Below are 16,084 nucleotides of genomic sequence, written 5' to 3'. Positions count from 1 at the left end.
GTGTGTTCGTTCCTCCTGCAGAAAGAGAAAACAGACTGTGTGTGAGTGTTTATCGCTGCGTTTGGACTGTGGGCAGGGAGTCAGACCAAACAAGGGAGTTTACCGTCGCCTGGGTAACCCTGAGGTCAGCATGCGCTGGTAAGATAAGAGCCCACAGCCCTCACAAGGCGTCTGCAGGAAACGGTTTCAGAGCCACGAGCTAATGCAGCCTCATTATGGTGCTAATGCACTCTCATTATGAACCCTCATCATGCAGCCTCATCATGCAGCCTCATCATGCAGCCTCATCATGCAGCCTCATCATGCAGCCTCATCATGAACCCTCATCATGAACCCTCATCATGAACCCTCATCATGAACCCTCATCATGAACCCTCATCATGCAGCCTCATCATGAACCCTCATCATGAACCCTCATCATGCAGCCTCATCATGAACCCTCATCATGCAGCCTCATCATGGAGCCGCAGCCTCATCATGCAGCCTCAGCCGAGGGGTTAAAAGTAGGTGTTCTAACAGTCCGGGTGCAGGCGTTCTGTGTTTTAACAGTCCGGGGACAGACGTTCTGTGTTCTTATCGTCTGGGTGCAGACGTTCTGTGTTCTAATAGTCCGGGTGCAGACGTTCTGTGTTTTAATAGTCCGGGTGCAGGCGTTCTGTGTTATAATAGTCCGGGGTAAAGGTGTTCTGTGTTCTAATAGTCAGGTGTAAAGGTGTTCTGTTTCCTGATGTAAATGGATCTTGTCCTTATCTATAAGCACATGTCTCAAATAACGCACACACTCCCTCCCCACTCCCTCTCTGCAGACACACACACCTGACCTCACCGGAGCGGCCTGTAACACCTGGGCACTGTACCAAGACAGAGAGAAAGGACACTCACACACACACACACACACACACACACACACACACACACACCTCCCTCCCTCCCCAGCATGTACCAAGAAATTAAGGACCCCCCTCGCCCCCAGGGTGTGTGTGTGTGTGCGTGCGTGTGTGCATGCGTTTGTGTGTGTGTGTGTGTGTGTGTGTGCATGCGTGTGTGTGTGTGTGTGTGCGCGTGTGTCATACCGCTGGGTCCTTGGTGCAGCAGGAGAAGGGAACGCCACACTTCTCTCGGCTGGGGTTGGTGTCGGTGCAGTTAAAGTAGACATTCAGGTTCCAGTCGTCAGCGTCAAATGCACCACAGCACTCCCACTGGCGGGAAGGAGACATGACGTTACTAAACATTACAGAGACACCAAACATCCACACACCACAACCACAGCACTCCTACTGGCAGGGAAGAGATATGACATTACTAAACATTACACAGAGACACCAAACAACCACTAAAGTGTGTGCCAGCGTGTGACACACACACACACACACACACGTTGAGTGGGCCTGTCTGAGTCAGTGTGGTGTGTGAAGGCTCTTATTATATTATATCGGCCTTGCTTTACAGAGAGAGAAGATGAGAGAGAGAGCGAGAGAGAAAGAAAGGGAGAGAAAAGATGAGAGAGAAAGGGGGGAGAAAAAGAAAGGATGGTAATAAGGACCGAGGGAGGAGGAAAGAGGAAGGGAAGAATGGTCTGATACAAGACTCCCTCCCTCTCTCTCTCTCTCTCTCTCTCTCTCTCTCTCTCTCTCTCAGCAGCCTGATACAAGACTCTCTCCTCTCTCTCTCTCCTCCCCTCCCTCTCTCTCCCCTCTCTCTCTCTCTCTCTCAGCAGCCTGATACAAGACTCCCTCCCTCTCTCTCTCTCCCTCTCTCTCTCTCTCAGCAGCCTGATACAAGACTCCCTCCCTCTCTCTCCTCCCTCCCTCTCTCTCTCTCTCTCTCTCTCTCTCTCTTACCTCTCTCTCTCTCTCTCAGCAGCCTGATACAAGACTCCCTCTCTCTCTCTCTCTCTTAACCTCTCTCCCTCTCTCTCAGCAGCCTGATATAAGACTCCCTCCTCTCTCTCTCCCCTCTCTCTCTCTCTCTCTAGCCTGATACAGACTCCCTCCCCTCTCTCTCTCTCTCAGCCTGATACTCTCTCTCTCTCAAGCCTGACTCCCTCCCTCTCTCTCTCTCTCTCTTAACCTCCCTCCCTCCCTCTCTCTCTTAACCTCTCTCTCTCTCTCTTAACCTCTCTCTCTCAGCAGTCTGTGTGTGTGTGTGTATGTGTGTGTGTGAGAGAGAGAGACCCAGTAGGTTTACAGGTCATGCAATGCTGAAAGAATGCCAGCCATATCTAGTAACCTAGATCCAGATTGCCATGGAAACAAATGAGTGCATGTGTGTGAGTGTGTGTGTGTTTGTGTTTCACTGGAGAGCTGATGTTCGCCCTCTGTCTCTCTCCCTGCCTCTCTCTCTCTCTCTCTCTCTCTCTGCCTCTCTCTCTCTCTCCCTGCCTCTCTCTCTCTCTCTCCATCTCTTACTCTCTCCTTCTCCATCACTCACTCTCTATCTTTCTTTCTCCCTTCCCCTCTTCCTCTCTTTCTCTCTCTCTCTCTCTCACACACTTTCCCTCTCTCTTTCTCTCTCTCTCTCTCTCACACACTTACGTATTCCTGGGTGAAGTCGATGAGGTTCTGCAGGTCGATGTCGTCACGGTAGGCTCGGATGTTGTTGTTGATAAAGAAGTTGAGTTGGTCTTTGATCCAGTCCTTAAAGACGAAGGCCAACACACCAGCTGTCAATTCCAAGAAGAAAATGATCCCTAAAAACACAGAGAACTGCACACACACACACACACATTGGCCATTAGCTTCATGAAGAAGATGATCCCTAAAAACATTGATAACTGGAGAAAACACAGGTTACTACTACTGTGTGTGTCTGTGTGTGCGTGTGTGTGTGTGCATGCATGTGTGTGTCTGTGTGTGAGTGCATGTGCATGTGCATTCCTCCTGCAATTTCTTCGCAACAAACGGCTAAAAACACCACAACTTCCAACTTACATTTTTTTTAGAAAAGAGAAAATTTTAGGTTGCAACAATCTCAAAAAATCCTCGCAAAATCCTGGAGGGACTGATATGCTGACAGCTGACATATATTTTGTAGTAGTGGTCAAGCACTGGTCCAGCTGTAACTAGCAGTAAGTTGGTGTGTGTGTGTGTGTGTGTGTGTGTGTGTGCGCGCATGCCTGTGTGTAAGTGCGTGCGTGCATGCGTGTGTGTGTGCATGCATGCATATGTGTGTGTCTGTGAGCGTGTGTGTGCCCATGAGTGTGTGTGTCTGTGATGTTTTTAAGCCCCCTATGCCCTTTTTAAGCCCCCTATGTTTTTAAGCCAACCCCCACCCCAAACCGCAAAAAAATTAATTAAGATTAAATAATACCCTGCCCACAATCTGACCCGCCTATTTACATAACGTGCGCTTTTGGTTAATATAGCCTAACATGCAGTGTAGCCTATCATTATTCAGCCTATGTAAAACATTTACATAAACAGGAACAGAAAGCCCTCCTTAATCACGTCAGCCTACCTATGACATCGCTTATCAAAAGGCAAGCCTACTGCACTAAAAAACATTGAACTCTTACAACACTGGCTTGCTTTAGTTAAAAAGATGGTTTAGGCTACACATATGGACGTTTGAAGCTTTCAAGAGTTTGTAAGTTTGTCAGTCAGTTTCAGCCTCTCCTCTAGCTCCTCTACACACAAATTTATTACGTTTTGTTACACTTTGTTACACTTCAGAAGAGGAGACAAAAGGGGCCTCATGCATGTCATTGTAGAAAAGTCGCGATGTGCTCAATTATGTAGGCTAGCTCAGAGTAGGCTAGCTCCAGAGGGCTAATGACTGATCTTATGGAAACACGACACGGCCGCTTATTATTATTGATTATCATTATTATTATTAGAGGCCCCTCATTGGTCGAGGCCCCTGGGCTGAAGCCCAGGTAAGCCCCTGCATTAAGGCGCCAGTGTGTGTGTGTGTGTCTGTGAGCGTGTGTGTGCCCATGAGTGTGTGTGTGTGTTTGTGTATGTGTGTCTGTGAGCGTGTGTGTGCCCATGAGTGTGTGTGTGTGTGTGTGCCTGCTGATGAGTGTTTGTGTATGTATGTATGTGTGTGTGTGTGTGTGTGTGTGTGTGTGTGTGTGTGTGTGTGTGTGTGTGTGTGTGTGTGTGTGTGTGCCCCAAGATGCCTGTGTGTGTCTGTGTGTGCGGTGTGTGTGCATGCATGTATATATGTGTGTGTCTGTGAGCTGCAGTGTGTGCCCATGAGTGTGTGTGTGTCTGTGATGTTTTTAAGCCCCCTATGCCCTTTTTAAGCCCCCCCTATGTTTTAAGCCAACCCCCCCCCCCCCCAAAACCGCGAAAAATTAATTAAGATTAAATAATACCCGCCCACAATCTGACCCCGGGCCCTATTTACATAACTTATGCTTTTGGTTAATATAGCCTAACATGCAGTGTAGCCTATCATTATTCAGCCTATGTAAAACATTTACATAAACAGGAACAGAAAGCCCTCCTTAATCACGTCAGCCTACCTATGACATCGCTTATCAAAAAGGCAAGCCTACTGCACGAAAACAAGCATTGAACTCTTACAACACTGGCTTGCTTAGTTAAAAGATGGTTTAGGCTACACATATGGACGTTTGAAGCTTTCAAGAGTTTGTAAGTTTGTCAGTCAGTTTCAGCCTCTCCTCTAGCTCCTCTACACACAAATTTATTACGTTTTGTTACACTTTGTTACACTTCAGAAGAGGAGACAAAGGGGGCCTCTGCATGCATGTCATTGTAGAGCAGTGCGATGTGCTCAATTATGTAGGCTAGCTCCAGAGTAGGCTAATGACTGACGCCAAGAAATACGGACACGGGCCGCTATTATTATTGATTATCATTATTATTATTAGGAGGCCCCCTCATTGTCGAGGGCCCCTGGGCTGAAGCCCAGGTAAGCCCCCTGCATTAAGGCCAGTGTGTGTGTGTGTGTCTGTGAGCCGCAGTGTGTGCCCAAGGAGTGTGTGTGTGTGTTTGTGTATGTGTGTCTGGTGAGCCGTGTGTGCCCATGAGTGTGTGTGTGTGTGCCTGTGTGTGTGTGCCTGCTGATGAGTGTTTGTGTATGTATGTATGTGTGTGTGTGTGTGTGTGTGTGTGTGTGTGTGTGTGTGCCTGTGTGCAGGTTCTGTGTGTGTGTGTACTCACAAACTTGAGAAGGAAGGTGTTTTCTCGGAGGGCTCCGATGCAGCCGGCGAAGCCCAGGATGAACATGACGGCCCCCACCACCATGAACAGCCACACGGGGTCCAGTCCCCCCAGATCAGTGATGGATGACAGGTTGGACAGGACACCCTAGAGAGAGAGAGAGAAAAAAAAATGGGGGACAGATCATCATTAATTTCAACATCTTGGACAATGAATGTCATCCACTCTACAGCACTATCAAAAACCAAAAGAGCTTGATCAGCTGGAGACTTCGCCACTGCCATGCACAACTGAAAGGCTGAGGAAGTCATTTGTTTCTAGGGCCATTGAACTGTTCAATGCCTCACTAAAGGGAAGAGGAGAGAGAGACTTCTCTGCTTAGTCTGTCTGCCTCTCCACCCTCTCCATGTTTGTCCTGCCCACTACTGCTTTTGTTCTACTACTGAGTACACAGACTGCCCACTACTGTTTACTACTGTTTACTACTGTTCTACTATTGTACACAGCCTAATGTTTTCTCACTGTTTTTTTACACTGTTTTTTCATGCTATATTAGCACACATGATCAATGGCTGCGGTCAGGCTTCTGATACAATACTGAATGAATGAATGGCTATAACCCTATTACCTCAACCTGTTCTTGCACTGAAATAGTTTTTTATTTTACCTTGTCTACATTACACTTTACTCTCCTATTTGTCCATATTATTTATGCTGGTCTCTAGACCTTACTCTTGCACTGTTGCACTTGGTATTTGGTATTTAGTTTTGTTAGTTTTCTTTTCTGTCTTATCTTCTACTGTCTTATTGTACAGTGGAGTTTAGTTATATGTTTATACTTATACTTATGTTTACCATTTCTGCTGTAAGTGCATGTTGTGTGTTATGTCTGTATGCTACTGAGACCCTTGAATTTCCCTTTGGGGATCAATAAAGTATCTATCTATCTATCTATCTATCTATCTATCTATCTTACATCTATCTATCTATCTAATTTGTCGTTTGTGTGTGGCAATTTTACTGTACCCTCACCATAGCCCACACTGTGTGTGTGTGTGTGCGTACGTTGGTGAGTATGCCCATGTGTGTGTGTGTGTGCCTGTGTGTGTGTGTGCTCAGTGACCTGCTCACCTTCTCACTCCATGCCCAGAGTGCGATGGCCAGGAAGGCCATTCCCAGGAGCTGCAGAGGACAGAACAAGAGAAGTTGTTACACACACACACGGCATACTGACACACACACACACACACACACACACACACACACACACACTGTAACAGAAACAAAACAAACAAAAAAAAGATGGCTCTTTGTAGAGCTCTACACTATAGTCCAAAATATGTTCATTTCATAGTATCTGCATAGTAACCCTCTAGGGCCAGATTAAAAGGGTCTAAGGAATAAGGGATGCTATCACACACACACACAGTGTGCTCTATGGTGAACTTCAGTAAACACGCACGCACGCACGCACACACACACACACAGTGTGCTCTATGGTGAACTTCAGTAAACACGCACGCACGCACACACACACAGTGTGCTCTATGGTGAACTTGTAAACACGCACGCACGTGTGCTCTATGGTGAACTTCAGTAAACACATGACACACGCACACACACACACACACACACACACAGTGTGGTCTATGGCGAGGTAACTTCAGTAAACTAGCTCTATGGTGAACTTCAGTAAACACGCACACACACAGTGGGCTGTAATCAAGGCGATGGTACGAGTCTTCTCCTCTTCCACACCTCCAGACTTTCATTTTCATTTCATTTTATTTTTCCGAGGAATGTACGTGTCAGAACCCAGACTTTCATTATGGTGGGAAATTCCCAGGCCTACTTGCCACTGCGTGCACACACACACACACACTGCGTGGCTGATAAACAAACACTCTTATCATTCCAAACAGCCCATCATATAAGCGCACACACCTTGCACTGTGTAGGCGTAGCCTGGCTAACACTAATTGAGATGGGGTCTGGGAACTACCCTGCACTGTGCAGGCGTAGCCTGGCTAACGCTAAACCTCATCTCATTGAGATGGGCTCTGGGAACTACATGTACACCTTGCACTGTGTAGCGTAGCCTGGCTAACGATGGCTAATGCTAATTGAGATGGGCTCTGGGAACTACATGTACACCTTGCTCTGTGTAGGCGTGTGCCATACACCATTGCTGATAGCAGGTATGAACCGGCAGCTTTGATTGACTGACGTGTAAATCGGCAGTTTTGATTGGCTGAAGTGTCTAAGCCCACTGTTTTGATTGGCTCGTGTGCAAATGGACTGTTTTGATAGGCTCAGAGGTCAGGCGTTCCAGGGAGCAGCTTACACAGCACTCAGCAGCTTACACACTCAGGCTGCATGTGAGAGAGGAGAGAGAGAGAGAGAGAGAGAGAGGGAGAGTGGGAGGGAGAGGGAGAAAGTGGTCACTGAAACTCTGGCCGTCTGTGGAGGGCTGAGTGTGTGTGTGTGTGGGGGGGGTCACAGCATGGGAGAGTGAGCACAAGTCATCAACCCTGGTTACTCCGAACACAAACTCACCAGTGAGACATTTTGTACTGGACATCCTAGACACACACACACACACGCGCGCGCACAAACATGCATACACAAACACACACACACACACACACACACACACACAAACAAACGCACCGGCTCACCAGTGAGAAATTTTGTACTGGAAAGCACACACATGCACACACACACACACACACTTACTCAAAGCCCCAACTTACTGCTAGTTACAACGAGTTACAGCTAGTTACTACTAGTTACAGCTTGACCAGTGCTTGACTAAAATATGTCAGCTGTCAGCATATCAGTCCCTGCAGGATTTTGCGAGGATTTTTTTTGAGATTGTTGTGACCTAAAATGCCTGATTTTCTCTTTTCTAAAAAAAAAATGTTATGGAAGATGCAGTGTTTTTAGCCGTTTGTTGCGAAGAAATTGTGGGAGGAAGTGAAAATTGAAAAAATAGTTTTACACTGATCCTCTTGATACACTTATTAAAAAGGACAAATAACGATAAAGGTAAATAGTATGGATTACAGAAAATCAAAGTAGGCCTACTTTATTTGTGTAGCCTAAATGCTATGGCTAGGCTAATTCACAAAGCAGTATAGCCTTTTGTAGAACTGTCCAGAAAAAGACAGCCACCCCCTAAAAAGATGGCATCATGTCATATGTTTCAATACATTCATATATTTTGTAATTCATATTAAGTTCATATCTTTTTAATAATCAATATTCTGTGATCTGCATACTGACTAATAGCCAACTAAGTATTTCATTGCATGTCGATTTTTAAACTATTAGTCTAGACTTTTGTTTAATTTAATTACATCAGTGGTGTGTAAGTCTAATTGACTGCCTGTCACTTTAAGGACATACTATAGAGTATCCTAATTTCATTTCTGAGTGGATTGGAAGGCTTGCATGTCATCTGTTCGGCTACGAGTGGAAATAACTTTTTGCATAGTGCATTATGATATGTGGATACAATTCAGGATGTTTTCTATGTCATTAGTTAAAATAAATGTTAAAACAATAACTCGAATGAAATCATTCTTGAATTACAGAAAAGGTAAATCTCTTGCAATATCATTCATTTCTATGACTTTGGTAAGAACTACACAAACTAGGTCCACAAGCAACATGACATGAGCTAACAAGGACATCTCCAGATGTAAACGTTTGCCAATGGGTTGCATACTACTCAAATGTCAGTAAACCAAGTAGGCCTAAATTAACTTACTTTCATAGCCTAGGTGGGTTAGCAACACCAGGTTGAGCAATGAAAGTAAGCAGATCATTAACGTTATCGTTAGCCTTCTATTTATTGTCATCAAAACTGCAGAGGACGAACAAGTTATAGGGCGGTCTCTGGTGTCTGTATAATATAAGTATATTATAAGTGACACCAGAGACCGATAATATAAAATAAGTGTGGCATCTGGCTCAATATTCTGCACGAGGGTAGGTGAAATTTCAAAGGGGAAACTACAAAGATTGGTCAAATTTGCGGAAAAGTTGTTGCAGCTTCAGTGTTTGTACAATATTGAAGGCATGAACGAGGAGCATGCCCAGACGTGCTTTTATTCTTGAACTGAATAAGTTTGCTGTCTGCTATGTTCCTGCTATCCTCCCTGAAGGAGGTAATGTCCATGTCTGTGTAGACACCTGAAGGAGGTGACGTCCATGTCTGTGTAGACACCTGAAGGAGGTGATGTCCATGTCCGTATGGACACCTGAGGTAATGTCCATGACTGAGCCTAGACTCGCGCTCCTGTGTGAGGGACGTGATTCTCCTGAGCCATGCGTCATATTCCCCGACACCGTCACCATTATCCTCTACTTTCCCTTCACCTCTGACCTCACTTCCTGTCTCTCACTGCCCTTCCCCCCATCACCCCCCACCCTTACTCCCTTTCTCTCTCACTCTCCTCTTTCCTCTCATTCTCTGTCTGTCCCTCCATCTGGTGCTTGTGTGTGTGTGTGCGTGTGTGTGTGAGAGTGTGAGAGAGAGAGAGATAAAGAGCTGCTTATTTCCCCCAAGAACAATACAGATGAAGCCCAGTACTGAGAACAGCTCCAGAGGGACAGAGAGAGAGAAAGAGAGAGAGAGGGAGGGAGAGAGAGAGAGGGAGGGACAGAGAGAGAGAGAGATACATAGACTCTGAAAGAGAAACAGAAAGAGGATGGAGAGACAGACAAAGAACAGAGAGAGAGAAAGGAAGGAGTGTTCTTTTTATTAGGCTGAAGCTACAGCTGAGTGCGAGATGGGAGGCCTCTCTCTCCCTCCTCCTCTCTCTCCCCTCCCCTCTCCTCTCCCTCTGGCATCCCCCCATCTTCATCTCTTCAGCTGCCTGACTGAAAGAGAAGCTGTTGGCCAGCAATACAGCAGCCTGTTTGAATGCTGCTCACACTCTCTTTCACACACACACACACACACACACACACACACACACACACACACTCTCTTTCACACACACACTAGGGGTCGACCAATTATCGGCCTGGCCGTTTATTAGGGCCGATATTTTGCATTTTTATAATAATTGGTATCGGTCATTTCTTCCACCGATAAGCCGATATTGAAATGGATAAAGAATGAAACGCGCTATTTTGTCTGTAAAGCGTCTCTCACTCTCTTCTTCCCCCCTCTCTCCCTCTCTCTTCTCCCCCCTCTCTCCCTCTCTCTCTTTCTTCTCCCCCCCTCTTTCCCTCTCTCTCTCTCTCTTCTCCACCTCTCTCTCTCTCTCTTCTCCCCCCTCTCTCCCTCTCTCTCTCTCTCTCTTACTCCATCTCTCTCCCTCTCTTTCTTTTCTCTCTTCAAATGTCCTTTCACCCACTCTCTTCTCTCTTTTTCTCTCCCTCCCTCTCTCTCTTTCTCTCTCTCCACCTCTCTTTTTTTCTCTCATCAAATGTCCTTTCACCTACTCTCTCTTTTTTCTCTCTCTCTTTCTCTCCCTCTCTCTCTCCCTTTCACTCCCTCTCTCTCTCTTTCTCCCCCTCTCTTTTTTTCTCTCATCAATGTCCTTTCACCTACTCTCTCTTTTTTCTCTCCCTCTCTCTCTCTCTCTCTCTCTCTTTCTCTCCCTCTCTCTCTCTTTCTTTCCTCCTCCAGTCTTCCTCCCTCCTCTCCCCCCCCCTCTCTCTCACAAATGCAAATGTGCTTTGCTGACATAACTAACATGTTCTGAGTCTCCAAAACACAAACATCCAGCGAAGAGAATTGATCATGCATTTGAAAACAGCAGAGAGAGAGAGAGAGAGAGAGAGAGAAAAGAGAGGGAGAGAGAGAGGAGAGGAGAGAGAGAGAGAAAAAGAGAGAGAGAGAGGGGGAGAGGGAGAGGGAGAGTATGTATGTGCATGTATGTTTGGCAGGTCTCTGTGTTGCTGTTAGAAAAGGAGCCGTTTTGACTAAAACAGTGGGCTGGACAAAGAGATGAATCTCTATGACTGATGAATATGACCACTATTTGAATATGACCATGAGCAGGTGAATTTGAACATGACCAGATATATGTGAGCACCTACAGAAAGCTTCCTCTTTTGATCTGAAATAATGCATCCCTGAAATGCCACACTGATGTGTTCGCATCCCGATGTGAGGTTTAAGGGTTTAAGGAATGGAGGGCTTCATATGGCCAGGGGTGGGTATTACTGGCCACTGGGCTTTACGCCTCTTACTGGACCCACAACAGTGCAATGGCAGACAGAGCTCCTTCCACAACCCACCAACCCACACACAACCCATCCACAACCCACACACACACACACACCACACACAACCCATCCACAACCAACACACACACACACACACACCCCACACACCCCACACACAACCCATCCGTACCTATCTCAGTCTGAACCCACACCTATCCATAACACACACACACACACACCCACACACACACAACCCATCCATACTAGAGCCCGACCGATTTATCGGCGGGCCGATATTAGGCATTTTCCAAACTATCGGTATCGGCATTTATAATGGCCGATAAATTAATATTTTAAAAATAAAATAAAAACGGACGAAACACCCTTTAACCATGTCATGAGTGTTGGCGTTAGTATAGTTTGTCCACCAGAGGGCACTCTACACCGTCCCTGCTGGCAACACTCGTGTATAACGTGCCACACATCCTGCAACCTGCTGATCCAGCCAGAGTCGGGCAGACAGAACCAGTTATCCGCGAGTGAGATCATCAGTGAAGTGTGTTCATGGTGATTTGGTCACAAGACATACATTGCTTGAATAACAATTAAAAGAACATCCCCATCAGTTCTCTTAACTCAAATAAGCATGACAAAATTTGTGAAAACAATGTCCAGTTTTGCTGCTGTTAAATAAGCCGAGTGAAGCGGAATTAGCTAGTAATTACTTTACGTTGTTACAGTGTAGTTGACTGTCTGTCCTTATAACTTTTGACAATGTGACTGAAGATGTATTTCTTTAATAGCGTGACAGTTATAGCAGTGAGATGTATCATCTCTCCCCGGCCTGTTATTTTGAAAGCGTATGTTTTACAATTTGCAGTATGACGTTATCCATTGCTAAATTATGGCTCATCATAGACTAGCTAACCACAAAGCTAGCTAATGCCATGACTATCAGTGGAAGACCGCTAACGTTAACATTAATGAGCTTGGAAACCACAACAATTATTCTGCCTAAATAAAGTAATGATTTATAACTAGTATATTTGTAGTTGGAGTCCCTGCATTGTAAAATGTAAGTTAGACGTGCGAGGAGTGAACATTTAGACATGATGATAGTAATAATGTCATCATTATTTTTTGTAATTATTAAGTCTTAGTTCAAAGTTCTATTTATGAAGCTTACCAAGTCTTTTAATACTGGTAACTTTGATTTGGTTGTTGTTGTTATTGTGTTTTTGTTCAAAAGACTAAGTTTCATATCTTAAGTTTCTATTTTTATACATTTTATTTATCAGAACTTATATTTCGATGTTCCTCTGTTCCACTGTGACAATATTATTTAAAAATAAACAAGTTTGTTTTTCAAATGCATTATCATATTATTTTAGTCAATACTCATAAATAACTACAAATAACTAATGTTAGGGAAATCTGTTAATGTTTCATTGCGCGTTTCTGAAAAAAAAAAACTATATATATTATATCGGCCGATATATCGGATTTTTAAATCAACAAATATTTGTATCAGTATCGGCCTTCAAAATCCTTTATCGGTCGGGCTCTAATCCATACCTATCTCAGTCTGAACCCACACCTATCCACAACACACACACACACAAGGTCTGGGGGTTAGGTTAGGCAGGTGTGTGTGTGTGTGTGGGTGTTGTTGTGTCGAATTCTGATCAACTGAGCCAAATTCAGAATGATTTTGACAAAGCGAAAGAATCCTGAAGTGTAGCTTTACTGCACACCTGAGCATCGGGTCCCCTCGGACCTGTATGGTACGGGTGCTGTAGCCTGCTGCACCAGCGCCCCCCAAGAAGTGTAGCTCTAACGCACACCTGAGCGCTGGGTCATGAAACAAGCTAATGTAACAGGTTGCTGTTCAGCTTTTATAGTACAGCCTTCAAGTCATCATTGACCTGAGACCATCTGCCCAGGTCACCTGTAGTAACAATTAACTGCTTCCATTTAGGCTGTTTACTTACATCAACCTCTGACTCCACTAACCAGACATTCCTTATGTTTGACTTACATTTCCTGACCTCTGACCCTTAGTAATGCATCTACTCCTAGGTCAGCTTGTTTTCACTTAAACCATTCTTCCGTTTCCATACATTAAGGGTATTAACCATTCTTCCGTTTCACAAAATAATGATGTTACACAAAATAAAGATAAAAGATACATAAAAGATACTACAGTGTGTGTGTGTGCCCAAACTATAAGACATACAGGCCCACAGACTCAGTGTGTGTGTGTGTGTGTGTGCGTGTGTGTATGTGTGTGCCCAAACTATAAGACACAGGACCACAGACATACAGGCCCACAGACACACCACCGGCATACCACAGGCCTACACACTACCATGCCCAGAGTGAGACAGATGGACACAGAGAAAGGCACAGATCACACACACACACTGTCAGGAAAGGAGGAGTGTGTGTGTGTGTGCGCGTGCTATGGCTGTCTGCTCCCATTTAATATTACCAGAGTGGTTGTGATGGGTAAATATGGCCGGCTGATTGTGAATATGAACTTAGACGACACAGTCCAGCAGAACTTCCTGTTTATCTAACGAGGAAACGCTCCTCCCGATATGCTTAACTCCTCCTGCATCCTGATAAGCGCCAAGGACACCACACACTCCAGCAGACAACCACGAATACCACACGAACACTACCAAATAAGAACACACAAACACTACCAAATAAGAACACTTACACAAACACTACCAAATAAGAACACACAAACACTACCAAATAAGAACACACAAACAATACAAAATAAGAACACCTACACAAACAATACCAAATAAGAACACCTACACAAACACTACCAAATAAGAACACCTACACAAACACTACCAAATACAAACACCTACACAAACACTACCAAATAAGAACACCTACAAAAAAAACTACCAAATACAAACACCTCCACAAACACTACAAATAGGAACACCTCCACTAACACAAACAAATACAAACACCTACACAAACACTACAAATAGGAACACCTCCACAAACACTACCAAATAAGAACACCTACAAAAAAAACTACCAAATACAAACACCTCCACAAACACTACAAATAGGAACACCTCCACTAACACAAACAAATACAAACACCTCCACAAACACTACAAATAGGAACACCTCCACAAACACTAACAAATAGGAACACCTACACTAAGACAACAATGGATCAGAGTCACAGTACTGTAGAGTGTAGCAATATTTGCAGATTGGTGCCACCCTGCTGGGTACCACCGGGTAGTTTATCAACTGGTGTGTGTGTGTGTGTGTGTGTGTATGTGTATGTGTATTGTGACGCCCCGGCTTTGCCGTGCCGTGATGCCTTTTCCTCCCTCTGCCTTTATGGAGCCTCTGAGCACTAGGCATGTAGTTCCTGCCTTTATGGAGCCTCTGAGCACTAGGCATGTAGTTCCTGTTTGTCATGTCTGTCTTTTGACCTGCAGGAGGAGCTAGAGTGTTCCAGTGGTCTCTTGTTAACGAGGGGCGTGGCTCCGTGTCAATGGACTCCAGAATAAAGCCTGTGTCCTGTGGCCTCATTCGGCCTCTCTGTCCTGTTCTGGCTTGACGCTGCTGAGAGCTGGCTGCGGCTGTTCAGATTTCCTTCTTTATGCACTACACATAGCCTACATATTGCTGATGCGCATGACACTTTGTTATCTTTTCTTTATGCACTACACATAGCCTACACATTGCTGATGCGCATGACACTTTATGTTATCTTTTCTTTATGCACTACACATAGCCTACACATTGCTGATGCGCATGACACTTTATGTTATCTTTTGTTGCTCTTCGCTTACTGACTTATGTACATATTTGTAAATAAATTTATGATTATTATTTAAACGTTATCCGACGGTGTCAGTCTCCCTATGTCCATTCCCTTTTGAGCCAAGGTGTTTGTGACAGTATGTATGTGTGTGTGTGTGTGTGTGTGTGTGTGTGTGTGTGTGTATGTATGTACGTACGTATGTATGTATGTATGTATGTATGTGTGTGCAGTGTTTCCCATACATTGACTTATTTGTGGCGGCCCACCACAATATCAACATTGACCACCACACAATGATTTTCCCGGTTGCACTAAATTGTGCTTAAATCTGGTTCACCATAACCATGCTACGCTAACAGGGTTTCCCGCAGCACTTTGCAGTCAAGGCGGCCGCCTTGGCAAAACATGCCTGCGCCTTAACTACGTCGTCAAAAAAAAATAGTCCACCGTGTTACTGTCCTGATTTCTCCCTTTCATTCCAAACCGTGACCAACGCCAGTCTCTCTTCTCCGTAGAACGCATTAAAAACCTGCCATAAATCGAAAAATAATCAGTTTTTATAATCTTTACATAAGTGATCCGAATCTGGAGGGTCGTTTCTAGAAAAGTTAGCAACGACGTTGCTCAACCACCATGGTACGACGCAACTTGCGACTAAACAACGACACTGTTACACCTGTTTCCAGAAAGCATCGTACCTGTGTCGCAATTCGCTACCTCCGACGTTCGAACACCATAGTTCCAACAACGTTGTTGATGATGCAGCGATACATATCATTGGTGGAAACAGTGGAAACGTGTAATACCCCACCCCCTAGAAATGTTCTGTCACGGCCTATGTCGACATGTTTCTAATCTAAACCGAGTGATTAATTACAGTTAACTTAAGCAGACCAATATGAGTCATTATTTGAGTTAAATATCTGTGTTGGAAAAAATATATAGCCTGGACAAATAT

General features: G+C 44.8%; 1 protein-coding gene and 1 long non-coding RNA gene across 2 annotated transcripts in view; one reads left to right on the top strand and one right to left on the bottom strand.

The window, feature by feature from the left end:
• Nucleotides 1–16,084, bottom strand: part of tspan5a (tetraspanin 5a) — a 34,310-nt gene that overhangs the window by 8,196 nt on the left and 10,030 nt on the right. The window contains exons 2-5 of the mRNA XM_048236181.1: nt 6,261–6,311; nt 5,130–5,276; nt 2,535–2,705; nt 1,074–1,199 (exon numbers count right to left, since the gene is read on the bottom strand). Of these exons, the coding sequence (XP_048092138.1) occupies nt 1,074–1,199; nt 2,535–2,705; nt 5,130–5,276; nt 6,261–6,311 (495 nt within the window). The remainder of the gene's footprint in view (nt 1–1,073; nt 1,200–2,534; nt 2,706–5,129; nt 5,277–6,260; nt 6,312–16,084) is intronic.
• Nucleotides 356–15,205, top strand: LOC125289386. Its single transcript, XR_007192622.1, has 2 exons — nt 356–503; nt 14,798–15,205. It is a non-coding gene; the product is annotated as an uncharacterized LOC125289386 (long non-coding RNA).

This window comes from Alosa alosa, chromosome 24 (assembly GCF_017589495.1).
Source record: "Alosa alosa isolate M-15738 ecotype Scorff River chromosome 24, AALO_Geno_1.1, whole genome shotgun sequence".
In the NCBI taxonomy this organism is placed as follows: Eukaryota; Metazoa; Chordata; class Actinopteri; order Clupeiformes; family Clupeidae; genus Alosa; species Alosa alosa.
The sequence above is the reverse complement of the archived record's forward strand: the minus strand, read 5'-3'. Positions and strand labels throughout refer to the sequence as shown.